Below are 16,931 nucleotides of genomic sequence, written 5' to 3'. Positions count from 1 at the left end.
GTTTCTGATCTAAAAGCATTTCATGAGAATTTGGAGACACTGTTGTGTATTTCAAGATCTTAGTTTTAGCATGTGAAAACAGTTAAGATATGACTCTCGGTACTGGGAACAAAGAATTTAAATAACCCATTACTAATTTATAGTGGTACAGAACTAGTATCAATCCTCTACCATGTTAAGATTAAAAAAATTTAAATACATGAATGTATGCTTCTTTATTTTTAAGAAACTCAACTCAGCAAGATCAGGAGGCCTTACTTGATTTGTTATGGAGCTTATGGCCTCAACTTCCTGCATATGGTAGGAAAGCAGCTCAATTTGTGGATCTTCTTGGTTATTTTTCATTGAAGACCTCACAAACTGCCAAGAAGGTGAGTTCATAAAACAAGTAGTACTCTGTTGGCATATCTTCACTTTGATGTCTTGCTAGAACAAATAATTGTGTTCATGAACATCCTTTATAAGAATGGGATAAAACTTGTTTGCTGTATTTTGTATGCCACCATTTCTACATTTAATGGCTGTTAATTTTTTTTATGTTATTCATTATCCATAACTGGTAGCTAATGAAAGTGTGTATTTAATTTTGCAGATGGGCCAATGGGTAGAGCAAGCTGTTGGTGTACTGCATGCACAAAATAGAGCCCTTTCTCTCCATCCAAATGCATCTTTATACACACAGTTGGCTACACTGGTTGATCTAGATGGCTATTACCTGGAAAGTGAGCCATGTCTTGTGTGTAATAACCCTGAAGTTCCTTTTGCACCAATCAAACTTTCATCAATAAAGGTATATTTCACTTTTAACTCTGTTGCAGTAGTAACACTGCAAACACAATTATTATTAATTATAAATATTTTTTTACCACTAAACCTTTCAAAACAAGTAGAAAGCAGGGCAGATATCTTGAAAACAACATCAACTACATTTGACATGGCCATACAAATGTGACATTGACTGGAACTTCATAATATTGGCAAAACTTTCTGTAGTTACTGCATTTGTATTCAAAATAAAATTAAAAGTACAAATAATATAATACTGAAGAACTTGAAATTTTGTGGCTGTAAGAGTTCTGCTGCTTCTGCCTGCATGTTTCAAATTAGGATTCTGATTATCTTTTTGGAAATCTTAAGCTTATTTGAGTCTAAATTTATCTTTTAATTATATCTCTCTCCATGTTTTCCTAAAAAAATTTCTAATTAATAGTTATTATTTGTAAACAAATTATATTAAAGCTTGAAATTTTAAGAACCTTAAATATGCTTAAAAGTATCATTTATTTCCCCACAAAAAAGCTACCCTTTACATGCTCATTTTTACCAAGCATGATTATCTGCACTCTAATGTTTTGACAAATTATCTGGGAAAACAATGATTATTACGGGTGGAAAGTACAATATTTCTGTTTTTTTAATTATTTTACTCTAACTTGGATCACTAAACAATATATTAGCTGTTATAGAAGTAAACACAATGTTATTTTTATTCACAATACTTAAGGAGTTACAGATGGAAGTGTGGGTTAGTTAGTGCCATATTTATGATATTCTGCAATGATGTTTTTATGGGGTGTATTTGTCAGAATTGTGCTTCTTTTACGTAGGTTTCACTTTACTTCAAATTAACTTTCTGTTTTTCTTCTTTGTATTTTAGATTGATTCCAAGTTCACCACAACTACCCAGATTGTGAAACTAGTTGGGAGCCATACTATCAGCAAGATAACTCTTCGTGTCGGAGACTTAAAACGGACGAAGATGGTGCGCACCCTAATAATATACTACAACAACAGATCTGTGCAGGGTGTGGTTGAATTAAAAAATAAACCAGGTTTGTATAGTTTGACAAAGTATTTTAATACTTGAAATATCATTAGTAATGGGTTTATTAATTTCATCACTGCTTAGGTTTTTTGGACTCCTATGTTAGGTGCTTGCAGTTGTTTTTAGTATTTTTGGATTTTTTTTTATACAACCCCCATCATGAAATCATGTGGATTCATGGAAGAGTATTGACATTGTCCCTCAGGAGATGCTAGAAAGGCTTTTAGGTCCTTTATAAATAAGTTCAGGAGATATTTCTCATTTTACACAAGGATAATAGCCACCATATGATTAATATTTTATAAACGATGAGGCTCTTTCATCCCTCTGAATGGCTTCCATTTACATGGGATCAAAATGGTACCCTAAGACATTATAATTTAAGAGGGAAAAGAAAACATCACTCCCTGCACATGGCTGTCGTACAGCCTCAGTGTGTGTGTCTGAGGCAAATTTTTCTTTTCCTAGAGATCAAGACCACTGTCCAAATTTATTTTTGAATGTTGAGCTGTATCAAAATATTTTGATACAGCAAGTTCAAAATCATTACCACAGGTGTGTAAAAGTAGTGCTCTAGCAATATTAAGGGATTTTGTGTGCCCAAACTTTTCCCCCGGCCCATTTTATTAATTTTAAGATCAATTAATGTCTTAATCTTAATTTTAATTTTGTTAATAATTAATTTGTATGTTGCACCTGTATTTCAATTTAACTTAAGGTACTCTATTAAATACTCAATTTCTTTATGTGGAAGTATTACCATACTTAGTTTTTTCTTGGGAATAGAATTACATCAAATTAGTTAATATTGCTTGTTGGAACCATAATTGACAAGAGGAACTGTGACAGTTAAAAACTTATTTTCAATGCAGTCTTTTGTCTGAAAAACCTAGTTGTCCTGCACATTAGATTATGCATCCAAACTTGCCACTAAAAAATGCATTTCTTAGGATAATGAAAGTGATAATTTATCATTTTCGTATGCATAATTATGCATCTTGTAAATTATGAAAAATCTTTAATGCAAATTTAAAATTTTTATCTGGAAATATTGAGGAGCTTTTGTAAATCTTTTTAGAGCAATAGTCATAAACTTTGAAAATACTGTTCCTTGTGGTCTTAAATGTTGATTAATTGATTCATGATAATTTTGCATAGTTTGTTGGTTATTTTTTACCCAAAAATTAATTATTCATTTATTTCTACAGCAATGTGGCACAAAGCCAAGAAAGTTACTCTGTCATCTGGGCAAACAGAGGTTAAAATGGAATTTCCTTTGCCCATTGTTGCCTGCAACTTAATGATGGAATATTCTGATTTTTATGAGAGTATACAAGCTTCATCTGAAATTTTACAATGCCCACGCTGCTCTGCGTCTGTTCCCGCCAACCCGGGAGTTTGCACTAACTGTGGAGAAAATGTATTCCAGTGTCATAAATGCAGGTTAGCATCAGTTTTTAAAAAATGCTGTGAAGTAAACTATTTTGTTATATTAATCTTATTTTTATTTTAAAGGGCCATCAACTATGATGAAAAGGATCCATTCCTTTGCCATGCATGTGGTTTCTGCAAGTATGCCAAGTTTGAATATTCATTAACGGGCAGACCAACATGTGCTGTAGTAGATCCAGTGGAGTCTGATGAGGATCGAAAGCGTACAGTTGCCACTGTGAATTCACTTTTAGAGAAGGCAGATCGAATTTATAGGCAGCTGGTAGCCAATAAACCAACCCTTGAGGTACTTGATGTATAAAAAATTAATTCTTATTAGGACTTAAAAATTTTATTTTTATTGAATAATGTTCATTAAACTAATGTGTTTTGATTGTATCATTAGATGTTGCTGCTTCGAATCAGTGAACACCGTTCAGATCGTGGCATAGATGGAGATGTGGTTGGTGGTGGGGCTGGGAGTAACAGTGGAACTTTACAAGCAGCTGGTGGCAGTGCTGGTGCTACAGCTGGAGTCACTCAAGTTAACCGATCAATTCATCTACTTGCCCAGAGATATTGTGGAGAGTGTCGCATATCCTTTGAAGAACTGTCAAAAATTATTCAGGTAACTCAAACCCATACAAAAATATTTTTTCATCCCAGGAATGTGAGAAAATGTTAGAATGGTTAATTCTCTACGTAGACACATTGCAATATATGCTTGGTTCAAATATCATTGTATGATGCTTTCATCCCAGAAATGGTAAAAGTTTCAAATTCATGAGATAACCATGAATCAATGAGTTCTTATGGAAGTAAATAAAGAAAGTAATGCCACCCAATTTGTAAATGGATTGGAGATAGAGAGGAAATTTATTTCTTACATAATTAGTTCTCTCAGAATGATAAGTTACATTCATCATGTTGATGATTTGAGTGCTCTTCATCATTGTGGACAGAATTGCTTCAGAGATTAACAAAAGAGTTAGAAATAAGGAAGAAAAATAACTTGGAGAAATAGTCTGTGTTTCTCTAAAATTAATTCCTACTTTTTGTCCCTGCCAGCAAAACTGTATGAAATGTTTACTGAAGTGTGGGCTAACATCAATGTTCATCACCTACACTTTAAAGATTGAATGATGCCATCTGGGGATAGTGAGCACAGTCTGGCATAGGGAAATTTTTCTGTATTATATGAGGGCTGCACTAAAAACATACAGGACATGTAAAACATTCAAAATATTACTCCTTTTTCTTTCCAAAATTAGCAAAACATGTTCAAACTTATATTTAAGGAGCTTAACCCCTGGTATTCAACTGCTACATTGACTCAAATCATAATCATGCATTTGGATGAGGGTTTTTCATTCATTTTAAACTGGTAGCAAGCTAGACCCCCATGTGCAAAATCATTAGTATTGTACATTAACATTTTTTGTAAATGAAAGGTATGAGTTCTCTACAAAGTGTTGTATTAACATGTGCCATTTTTAATAAGGAATGGTATTCCTAAAAAAGTGATAGTCATGTGCCGTTGAAACCAAAATTTTCCATATGGCATTCACATCTTTGGAATATAAGGGATCATTTGAAATGTGCAATACTACTCTTATAATTCAAAGAATTTAGGGTACATGTTGTGACAGTTACCTTTATGAAGTCATCTGCCAATATGCATTGAAATGCATCAATTTCGATTAATTAAAATCATTTGCCTTGAATGGAACCTTAAAAGCCCCTAAAATTTTATAATGGAAGAGCATGCCTCCATAGCTTGATTGGATGAAGCCTTTGGTCTGAAATCGAGGAACCCTGGCTTGTATCCCACTGAAGGTGAATGATTTTTATGCTTGAAATTGATGCATTTAACTTCACTTACATGTAATTTTCACAATGTAACTGCAAGATACATGCTACAGTATACTTTTGGATATTAGAAAAATATTTGGCATGTGACTGTTAATCACTGCAAAATGATCAATTTTCATTACTGGCTTGAATTTAAAACTTTCGGTTCATCTTCACCTAATTTATGCATGTCAGGGAAGCTGCCAAAATCCTTATAGTTGAGGTGGACATTACTTTTTAATTATATGGTTAATGAATACATGTGAAGTGTTTCCGAATTTCAAATGTTATGTAAAACTGTAACATTAGAGCATTTTAACAATAAGCTCCTCTATGGCAATCTCTGTGTCAAGTTATTCTTATTATCTTGACACAGAGATTTTCTATATTCCCTTACCTAAAGCATAGAAACATGAAATTCAATGGTAAATGGCTAATTGATGTAGGAATAAGTCAAAATAGGAGGGAATTATGCCAATTCTTGTACATTAAAGTATGTTACTTCGCAAACTTCCGAAATATTGTTCAACGCTTGCATGTTTTCTCTCCGAAATGGAAGAACCAGTGGCATTTTTTGGCCTGTCTACAGCATCAGTATTTGGGCTCCCTAACTTTTCTTTTGCTGTTTTGACTTTTGACCGTACGAATTATTTCATTTCTTCATCCGTTGAACTCCACATAACTTTTTCCATGTGTATGATCTTACAGCCTCACATAACTCCATAACATCTAGTCAAATATCCAATTTGCTACCGACTTACTGCATTAAATGACCATATTGGTATTTCAACCAAAGTCTATATGACTTCAGAGAACCAAAACAATATTTTTTCACCAACAAATTGCAATAAAAAATATTTTTATTCGAAAAGTTATAATTGAACTAGGTTATTTTATATCAAGATTACTATAGGCTTGTCTCTCATAACAAATCAAACATTCCACTCTGCTACGAACTTCTCTTCACATACGTATACTTCTTTCCTCCCTTCATTCCATCCAATATCCCTATCCTTTTCCTGCCCCTTCCTTGTTTGCCTAAGATTCTCCCATCCATCACAGTCATCAACATCCCATTGTCAGTCAATATGCTTTGCATCCATTTGTCTTGTCTCCATAGGATTTTTCCCAAAAATCCCCCATCCCCACCATATCCAGCATCATCTCATTTGTTTTAATTTATGTCCACTTAACCTCTCAACACCAACATTTCAAAAACCTCTAACGTACGCCAATCATTTTGCTTCAATGACCATTATTACACACCGTTCATAACTACGCTCCATATCAAAGTTTTAATGAGCCTTTTCTTAGCATAGTTACTCAATGCCCCTGTCATCAATTCCCTCCTTTTTGTGAAAGCTATTTTGCCTAACTCAATTCTTCTCCTTAGGTTCCTATTACTTTGACCATTTTGGTCCAAAACACTTATGAGATACGTCAACTGTTCCACCTGCTTTAGTTTTTGCCCTCTTATTTTAATGTTCAACTTAGCCTTTCTCTGTTTGGAAGACCTCATAACCTTTGTTTTATTTATATTTATTCTCATCCCATATCTATCACACAGAAATTTCAATTCATTGACTAATGTATGCAACCCCTTGTCAGCTAAAGCTTGGTCATCAGCAAATCTGATTTTATGAATTCCCTGCTAACTTTCATTCCTGTCTCCAGTTCCTCCCATGCTTTTTCAATTATTTCCTTCCCATATACTTGAATAAAATAGGTGATAATAGACAACCCTGTCTTACTACTCTTCCTACTACTGTCCATCCAGACTCTCTATCCCCTACTTGCACCTGAGCAGTCTGAGACTTGTAGAGGTTGCAGATTGGCCTCTTATGCCCCCAATCTATTCCTATATTCTGCAATGTATTCATTAGATGTTTCCAATTCACTCTATTAAATGCCTTTTCAAAATCTAAAAAACAGGCAAATACATCCTGATTTTTTAATACTCTTCTCTATTGGTGCCCTCATTACTGCAATGACATCACATGTGCCTCTCCCCTTCCCAAGCCCAAACTAATCATCCCCTTGCTCCCCATAAATCCCCATAAATAATCATTTCCCTTGCTCTCCATCCTTCATTTGATGATCCTGAGAACCGCTTTATCCACTTGCGAAATCATACTACAGGCCACCATAATGCAATTTATTTTAATGATATTTGTGTAACTTCTAAAAATCTGGAATGGAAATATTGTCTATTTTTTAATATGGCATTTGATGAGTAATATTTTTTGCTTGTATTCAACATTTACAGCGAGTGCTTGCCTGCCGTAGAGAACTAGTTGCTTATGACAGAAATCAACGTGATCTTCATATGGGGCGTGGAAGTGTGGGTGCTGGCAGCCGCACCCCTTCAGCAGCTGGAGGTCCGACTTGTGTATCGGAAGATACCCCATCAGCGGGATCTGCTACTGTGACAGCTCCAGTTAAACCAGGTGGTAGATGTTATGGCTGTGCCATCTCAGCAACCGAGCATTGTCTTACCCTTCTTCGTGCCCTGGCATCTGAACCAAAGGCAAGAGAAGTCCTCTGTTCCAAAGGCCTTGTCACAGAACTTGTGGAAAACAACTTGAGGAGGGGCTCTGTTCAGGTTTGTCAATTGTTTTATGTATAATTTCTCTGGATTTTATTGTTCATATGTTTGAAACTGAACCAAAATGTTTGATTTAGCATCTAAATTAAATCTCAACATGCTGTGCCTGTATTTTGTGGGAATGCATGAGAATGAAATATGGATAAAATACTGTATCTACATTTTATGTCATAGAGAGTACCCTTCATTCCAGGTACAGGAGGAAGTTAGGCAGTTATTGTGTCTGCTGACAAGGGATAATCCCATAGCTACAGAAGAGCTCCAATTGTTGCTGATGGAGAGAATATCAGTGGCATTGATTCGAAGGCCACCAACTCGTCTTTCTCCAACACCTTCAACAGCATCCACCCCTGATATAGTAACAGAAGTAGGAGATGATGCTGCACCCTCATTAGCTCCACCAACTGCTGACCTGCCTTTAGCCGTGAGACATGAAATGGCTCTCCTTGCTGCCTTAGTGCAAATGGAAGACTCATGTTGGGAGCAGAAACTTAGGTAAGATAAAGCTAAGGCTGCCATAATGTTAACTTAAAGTTAATCCTGCCATTTCAGAACTTATTTTTTATTCCTTAAAAATTCTTTAAACACACAAAATGTTGTTTCATTTACTGAGTATTATTATCCACTCCACATACTGCTTACACGGTAGAACTATAAGGGCATGATCCAAATCCTATTGCATAAAATTCGCCCCAAACTATATTTTATTCACAATTCTAGGCTCTAGTTTTTAATAAAATAACAATAAAGCTTTTAAAATGGGTTTCATTCTTGGACCTGTATTGACTCAGAATGCATTCAATTTTGTTTAGAAATTGTATTCGGAAGCATATGCAGTTTCATCAATTATAATTTTTCTAATTATGGATTGGAGTAGTATTCATTTCTGCTTCCATTTAAAAAAAAGTGGAATGTACTGGTAAAGAAAGAATGCTATAATCAAGTCCCCCCTGCTCTTTTTAATTAAATAAAAAAATTGGGAACAAAACAAGCCTTAATGACTTAAAATCCATTGTCATGTTGATCATAATCCAACAACGATTGTGTGGACATGATGGGCAAGTTGTTTTTCCCTTTCCCAAGGTAAATCTCAAGTGTTTAAAAGGCTCTTTTGGAGCCAAAAAGTATGTTAGATGATGTGCAATGAAAAATTGAGCAGGAGAGCCTATTTCCTAGAATGCAAGCCTCTTCCATGTATGTGCATCACAGTAGCTTCATTTTCATCTTCATTTGACTTTATTTTGGCTTGTTCGGCAGTATCTTATTTCTCTGTAACCTCTTGTAGTGATACATAACTGTCAAAATAAACTGAAACTGTTAAGAATGTAGTAAGACTTCACAATTTGATTTTAAATGCATGTGTATCAATGATATGTATGAAGATGGAATTCTTTACATCAATAGGCATGGTAAATGAAGCTATAAACCCAAGTTTTCAAGAAAATTATTGGCAAGCTGCATATTAGAAGTGGAAAATAAAAATAGTCAAGTAATAAGCTCAATATCACCTTTTTTAATGGGAAAAATAATTTTACCTTTTAGCTAAAGGAATTAGTCTAAAAATTGTATCCAAGCCAATCTTACTAAGGTAATTTTACTGGTAATTTTTTTTCCTGCCAGAATATCTTCCAGTCCCATGCTTGTTGAACTGTATCTGAATTATGAATTATTTAATTTGGCCAGAAAGCTTAAAAGTAAGGGTCATTGGATTGTGAATGCTGTAGACAAGTTATGATTTTCACTCATTATTTTCTCATGTCCTTCCGTTAAGAATTGTCATAAATTGTTGTGTATTATAAAACTCAGCCATATTAGCTCTTATTTTTTAATTCCATCAGCTTGTGTGTGAAAGCTCCATTTTCCCAGATTTAAGTGATTACATTTCAGTTTAAGAATTATGTTACCATTAGATATTTCATTGTATGATATCCAATAGGATTGGAGAATGGAGGGATGATGCCTTTTGGTAGTCAATGTTTTGGAACCTTTAAAGCACTGCTTTAATGAACAGACTTGATAAAAAACATAGTCATGTTTTAATTGATGTTTTTCAGATTTGATAATGTTGCTATCCATTCATGGTTAATTGTGTATTCCTCCTAAGATTTAAAAGAGAAAAAGTTGTATTGAAAGTGTCATTTCAAAGTTTAATAAAACGTAAAAGGCTCTTAATCCTTATCCTTCTAATTTTCTAGATGTGTGATGCAGCTTTTCCTATTGGCATGCAAAGACTCGCGGTCTCCTGTGGTGATGGAATCAATCATTTTACCCTGTTTAAAAATATTGCAGGTAATAATTACAATTGTATGCATACATATTAATTCATTTTACTTAAATAAAATATGATTTCAGTTTTATTGGAATTATTCCATAAAGTTAAAAACGCTTATGCAACTTTTCATTATTTTTCTAAGTGATTTTTGATGCATTCAGTCATCTTCAAGTGACCTCAGATTCACGATGACAGTCATATACTTGAGTTTGAGTTATTCATTCTGGAATAACCTCGGAATCCACCCATTCTGCAAATTAAATGGAGCTCTTTGGAATATTGGCTGCATTATAATTGGCTATTTTGTTCCTGACATTGAGGAGATTTAAAATTGAATATTTTAATGCTAACTACAGTGTTGTTAATAACTTGTCAATAAGAACATGTTCAAAAGGGATATTAAATTCAGTTACTATTTTGTTTATAACTATAATATAAATATACTAATTTTACAAGAGGCACTTACAAGAAATGCTCATTAATTCCTCAGAAAGCATTATTATGCAGATTTCATTTTTAGTGAGCTCTCTAAAGTTTTGTCATTTGATGTAAGTTGCCTATACTAATGCTAAATGTTACCATTCTCATCATCTGTCATATATTTTTAAATTGTATAGTTAACTGTTTAGGATATATCTTTTATTATTTTGATTTTAGACAAGCTATTTTGCTTTAAGGAAACATAGGAGGAGCAATAATAAGGAGACTTAATTCTATGAATAATGAATTTTTTTCATTGAAAGATTTTTATTTTTTTCATTTGCCATTTTAGCTTTCAATAAATTTGAATTTTTGTACTATTTTCAAAGCTTGTAGTAAGAAGTAATGATTTTTTTCCCAGGGTGTTATAAATCTGAATCCCATAGCAATCCCACCATCCACTGAAGCTGTCCCATCTCAACAACCAACTACATCATCTGGGAAGAAAGGTCGAGAAAAAACTCCAGAGTCCCCTCCACCAACAGTGGGAGTACAGCCTGCTCAACTTGTTTGCAGTGTGAAACCTGCCGAAGAAGGAGTAGTACGGGTGGACTTAGGGCGCTGGCTTGCTGGAGATCCTGAACACTCATCTGCTGCTTGGAGGGCTCGGGTTCCTTCCATTCCTGATCAACAAAAGCAGCAAAAGCCGCTAACAAAGGTTGGAAAGAATTTATATTCCAAGTTCAAGTTTGGCCTGAAGGTATTTCAGAGCTAGTCAATTACAAGGGTGACCATAAATTATTGCAAACCTGTATTAGCTGAAATAAGGAGTTAATGTAAATTGGAAAACACTTTTTCATACCTCCTCCAATACTAAATTGGTCATAAAATATTTTTTTAGCCTATGCAAAAATTATTATTAAAGGAAAAGATAAAAGCAATGTGGAATCAAAGATGCATGTTAAAATATGATTTTATTAATGATTTATCGAATAAAGTTATCATTATTATTCACTTGATTCAATGCTGTTAAGTACTTAAAATGAAGTAAATATTTAAACAAGATTAAATGTCTTGTATAGTACTCTTTTAAGTATAGAATAGTTGTTGGGCTTGAATAGGAATTGAGAACAAAAATTTTGTCCTCTCAAAGATTTAATTTTGATACGTTAATATCTAAAGCCTATTTTAAGTGTACAAAAACAATGAAGAATGTGCATTTCATTAATAGGAGGAAGCACGGGCCCTCTACCTCCGAGAAAAATATGTTAAACGTTTATATGTAAAAGTACTCATGCGACGTAGTAAAGGAAACTTGAGTCAAGCAAACTTAGGACCAATACCTCTTCGTCTCACTCATTCGGCATGGCTGAGGAGAGTACTTTTCAACCCAAGTTCCCGCCTTGCTCGCCAAGTGGCATGCAGTCTTGTGGAAAGCCTATGTCTTGTTCCTGGAAAGAAGAGAGAGGTTTGTTATTAGCATTATCAGTAAATCCTCGGAATATTAAAGTAATTGTGATGTTACAAATTAATTTTTCATGTAGAATGGTTGCTTGCTTGAGAAATTTTTCCGCCCCAAGTTTTTGAATCTTGTGATGTTTTTATTTTTAGGTATTAGATTTGTTGACAGAATTTCTTGGGGAGCTTGGAACTGCTGGCGAATCTGCTGCAGAATTCCTTTCATTGTACCAATCACTGATTGGAGAACTGCCATGGCGACACTACCTTGCTGTTCGCGGTTTACTCCCAAGATTAGCTTTCCTTCTTACTGTAGAAATTAGGTATTTACATCGCTTAGAAGAAACTACATTAACCTCAGATCTTGCTCAAGGTAATTATTTTGTGATGGGAATTCAAGAGTACATATTTGAATTCATTCTGAAATGCATGTATCTCTTATAAAATATAGAAGTATATATTTAAATATAAAGTTATAGGATAGTAATTTTGTATAATTGGTTGAAGATTAATACTGTGGTCTGAAGTATTAGGCTGCATTGAGAATTGAAAATTAAAATGAGCTCAGATGTGATAGAATTATTTCAGAATCAGTTTTAATTTGCTCACTTAAACTGGTTTCAAGTCCTGCTAGACCATGTGCTGACATTTTAGATTTATAACACATCAAGGGGGATCGAGATGGTGCGGTGGCTATCGTACTGGTTTCCGACCCTTAGGGCCCGGGTTCAAATCCCGGCGGTGTTGAATATTTTTCAGGGGTATCTCAATCCCTACTTGAGGTGCTTTGTGGAGGGCACTTTGAGTGAGTACACCGTCTGCCGGATGGGACGTTAAGCTGCGGACCCTTTGGCACCTCTCATAAAGAGTAGGCTAATGCCGATGCCGGGTTTCTCTCCACCCTTCATCCTTTCCTGTCCATCCCTAATGATGCAAATGACCTTAGCTGTCAGTCGCCTCCCCTAAATACTACTACAACATCTCAAGGTTTCATGTTATTATCTTTTTCTGTTGTAATGGGTTCAAAGAGACCAAAGACTAATGCCCATAATAGCCATTTCTCATTCTATCATTTACATGTAGCGCTGTCGTATGATAATTCAATTTTTGATGATTCATTTGACAAAATTTTTTTATTATATCGATAAGGCTCTCTACTATAGTCAACATTCTGTGGGGTCTTGCTCATAAAATGGATAATTTTAACAGACTCATTATAGTTCGTTTACAATAGGCCAGATTATATCCTCACTGAAATGAGCTCGACTGTATTTTATCATTTTTTTATGTCTGTTAGTGTCAAAATGCTTAAAATATAAAAAAAAACATAATTTGTTGTTAGATGTGCACAGTGAAAATATACTTGGAAAATGCAAAATTTTTTCCATAATTTAAGTTAAACATATTCTTTTACTTGTATTCATAGGTTATGCACTAAAAATGTTGACCGAGCTACTAGCATCATTTATGGAGAGTGAGAGCATAAAGCGTGCTCTTAAAGGGCGTCTTGTTGGTGCAGTATTAGATGGCTACCTTTCCCTCCGTCGGCTTGTTGTGCAAAGGACTAGACTGATAGATGACACTCAAGAGAAATTACTAGAATTACTTGAGGAAATGACCACAGGTAAGCATACAACAAAAATTTCATATATATTGGACCTTACCAATCGTTATAATTTTTTTATAAATACCTTTTGTTTTAAGAATAGGCAAGGGTAATATTTATTGGTCTTTCAGTTATGTTCATGTTCTTAATTTGGTTCTTGTTTTTCTAGGCACAGAGGCTGAAACACGGGCATTCATGGCAATATGTGTTGAAACAGCTGGGCGTTGTGCACTGGATGATGTTCGTACTCCTGTCTTTGTATTTGAGCGATTATGCTCAATTATATATCCAGAAGAAAATGATATTGGAGAATTTTTCCTTACTTTGGAGAAAGATCCTCAGCAAGAGGATTTCCTACAGGTATGTTAATGTGTATTTAGCAATGTTATTAATGAGAAAAGTAATACTTAACCAGAAGTAGTTAAATCTACTATTTATTCCACTTTCCCTGTATACTTTTAACTTAAATAGTATTATTTTAAACATTAATGAAATAGAAACTTGTCAACTTTATTCAGAATATTTATGCTGTACCTGAATATATCTCTGTGTTGAATGGATGTTCCTTCTCTCATGTCCATCAAGTTAACCACATTGACCTAACATGCTTTATTTTCTAATAATTTCTATTGTGAATAACTTCACCTTGATTTGACAATAAATTCTAAAAAGGTTCATGGCATACAAAAATGATTGTCAGTTTCATGAGGCTCATTAATCTTGCTGGCACTAGGATCTGTGAAAAGCAACATTGGTAAGGGGAGAAATATATATTTAAAAAAATGAAAATATATGTATTTTAAATATGTACTTTTATGTCTTATGTTCACAATTCCCTCAGGATTATAATGGAATAAATATTTTTCAAAATAGCAATTTATTAGTACAATCAGGTGCATCAAAAGTAAATAAAAGACCTAACACTTAAAAATTTGAAGTACTTCTTCTTATGTTGGAAGGTTTCCCATGCTTGCATGTACTTACTGCAGAATTAACAGCTTTTTTGAAATTCAATATTTATATTTTCTGTTTATCTTTTAAAGCAATTTTAATCTATATTAAAAATCAGGTAAAATGGAACTAATTAAGTGATTGGCTGTGATGTTATTTTGAGTGATCTTAAAAATTTGATACCACTGGAAGAACAAAATTAATGTATTTGATAGTTCAGAGTATCTCATTGGCAGGTAATTAATTAGATGTTCATTTAAAAAGTATTATAATACTCCAGGAGTAACCATCCAGTAAAATTTCATTGTCATGGATCTGTATGTGTAATATAACCATAAAAACTTGAATTATTGACAAAACCTGGGAAAAAGTGATAAAAATCAATTCATCTCCTTTGGGTAGTGAGATTTTGACAGACATTGCAGGTCAAAGTAACTTAAAAAATGAAGGTTTTGGTAGCATGGTGTCTGGATCATGCAATATTATGTAATTTTGAGGTTCATCAATTTGAGATTTCAGTATATTTAATAGAAGAGGGTTAACTATAGCCCTAACTCCCCAAGTATCTTGATCTGTCTTTCTCTAGTGTCTTCCTAGGCTTGATAACACCTTCAAATGAGTTAAAATAGAAAATTTGAGGGTAATGGGAATCCTCATTTATCGCAATCATTGTGATTCTAAATTTTATGTTAATGTGGCATTTGCAGGGTCGAATGCTGGGCAATCCATACAGTAGCACAGAGGCTGGTCTCGGGCCATTAATGCGTGATGTCAAAAACAAAATATGTGTTGACTGTGAACTTGTGGCCCTTTTGGAGGACGACAATGGCATGGAGCTCCTTGTTAACAACAAAATAATTTCCTTAGATCTTCCTGTGAGAGAGGTTAGTTAATCATTACATGGTGTCTTCAAAATGTATTAAATGAATAGGTGAACATTTTACAAAATATTGCTCATAAAATGTTGTATGTATGTATTCAGTGGGACATAATCTGCTCCCTTAAAATTGTAATCATAAAATTTTTGGATGATTTGTTGTATACTTCAGATGATACTGTCAGTTGATGAATTTTAATGTTTATTTGTTTTTCGGCAGGTTTTCAAAAAAGTGTGGTTAGGTGAGGGAGGGGAAGGAGAAGTAATGAGGGTAGTATATAGAATGAGGGGTCTTCTTGGTGATGCAACAGAAGAGTTTGTGGAGACGTTAGATGCACAGACTGAAGCCACACTTGACAATGAGGAAGTGTATCGCATGGCAAATGTCATGGCTGAGTGTGGAGGTTTACAGGTAGGTTTTATATTCTGTCAGCTAGTCTATTATATTTTATCTTTGATTTTCTTCTTGTTTCATTCTGTGAATATTTTATTTGAGATTTGGGCTAGTAATAATATTGTATCCTTGTAGGTTATGTTGGAGCGACTAGCAGCAATTAAAGATGTTACTCGATCACGTCCATTACTTCAAGTATTGCTTAAGCTATTTCTTTTATGTGTGAAGGTAAGTCCTGCTAAATATTTTATATGCATGCTTTAAGATAAAAAATGCAATGGCATAGATTCAAGCTTGATGTTGTGGAAGGTGAACATGATAGCTTATGAAATAAATACTATCTTTCACTATATAAAGATTTATTATGACCATGATTTCAATGCTACTTTGTTATCTCCAGATGAATAATGAACAAAAGTGGTAGCTCTCATCAATTTTCTCATGCAAGTGTTAGTTTAATTATCCCCTCCCCTCCTAATACTACACAAGATCCCCCGTTAATAGAGAAAACTCAATACAGCATGGTACACTTATCCATAACTCACTTTGAGATGAAGTAATAGCAAAACCATGGTCATAATAAATCTATACATGGTTGAAAAGTGTGAATGTTTAGCAAGACACAAAAAAATGCATTTTGAACCTAAAAATGGACCTGTTTTAATATTGGTTCATATTTGTTTTTTTTATGGATTATGAAAGCTATTTTTCTATGTAGCTTTACTATTTAGAAAAAAGTAATTGTGAATTCCTTAATTGTTATTTGTAGGTCAAACGTAACCAGGAATTATTGACCCAGCCAGAGCTAGGTGCTATAGGCGTTTTCTTAGGTGTACTGCAACTGTGTCTTTCTGCTGAAAGCATAGATGGAATGGGAGCAAGTAGTGGGTCAACTGCTGCACCTTCATCGACATCTGCTTCAACTGCTGGTCCAGCTGGAGCATCTCTTTCTGAGCAATTGCTGGATGTGAGTCTTGTTTCCAGATATCTTTTGCTACACCTGCATGCAGGGCTATTTAGATTATTCCTGCAAGGCATGCATTCACATAGGACCATTCATCAATGTCTACATGTATATTCATTCATTTACTTGGTCAATTGTTTGCTCATATTTTTCCTGTCATCTTTTCTTTTATTGAGCGTAATGTTATTTATCAATTTTTCACCTAGCCTTTAATCTCTCTATGGCAGCAATTATTATTTATAGAGGTCATTGCCAATTATTGGTTATTGTTTCCTAC

General features: G+C 34.2%; 1 protein-coding gene across 6 annotated transcripts in view; it reads left to right on the top strand.

The window, feature by feature from the left end:
* Nucleotides 1-16,931, top strand: part of poe (E3 ubiquitin-protein ligase-like protein poe) — a 133,652-nt gene that overhangs the window by 100,355 nt on the left and 16,366 nt on the right. For 5 of the 6 annotated variants that reach the window (XM_071589166.1, XM_071589141.1, XM_071589156.1 and 2 more), the window contains exons 56-73: nt 227-371; nt 593-790; nt 1,658-1,832; nt 3,034-3,268; nt 3,341-3,563; nt 3,663-3,884; nt 7,374-7,709; nt 7,906-8,207; nt 9,908-10,001; nt 10,826-11,122; nt 11,636-11,872; nt 12,016-12,235; nt 13,289-13,486; nt 13,638-13,828; nt 15,127-15,303; nt 15,517-15,708; nt 15,826-15,918; nt 16,460-16,657. In XM_071589166.1, coding sequence (XP_071445267.1) covers nt 227-371; nt 593-790; nt 1,658-1,832; nt 3,034-3,268; nt 3,341-3,563; nt 3,663-3,884; nt 7,374-7,709; nt 7,906-8,207; nt 9,908-10,001; nt 10,826-11,122; nt 11,636-11,872; nt 12,016-12,235; nt 13,289-13,486; nt 13,638-13,828; nt 15,127-15,303; nt 15,517-15,708; nt 15,826-15,918; nt 16,460-16,657 — 3,733 coding nt within the window. The remainder of the gene's footprint in view (nt 1-226; nt 372-592; nt 791-1,657; nt 1,833-3,033; nt 3,269-3,340; nt 3,564-3,662; nt 3,885-7,373; nt 7,710-7,905; nt 8,208-9,907; nt 10,002-10,825; nt 11,123-11,635; nt 11,873-12,015; nt 12,236-13,288; nt 13,487-13,637; nt 13,829-15,126; nt 15,304-15,516; nt 15,709-15,825; nt 15,919-16,459; nt 16,658-16,931) is intronic. The other variant, XM_071589148.1, reaches the window with a different exon arrangement.

This window comes from Hetaerina americana, unplaced genomic scaffold, assembly GCF_022747635.1.
Source record: "Hetaerina americana unplaced genomic scaffold, ioHetAmer1.1.p SCAF_1, whole genome shotgun sequence".
Taxonomy (NCBI): Eukaryota; Metazoa; Arthropoda; class Insecta; order Odonata; family Calopterygidae; genus Hetaerina; species Hetaerina americana.
The sequence above is the reverse complement of the archived record's forward strand: the minus strand, read 5'-3'. Positions and strand labels throughout refer to the sequence as shown.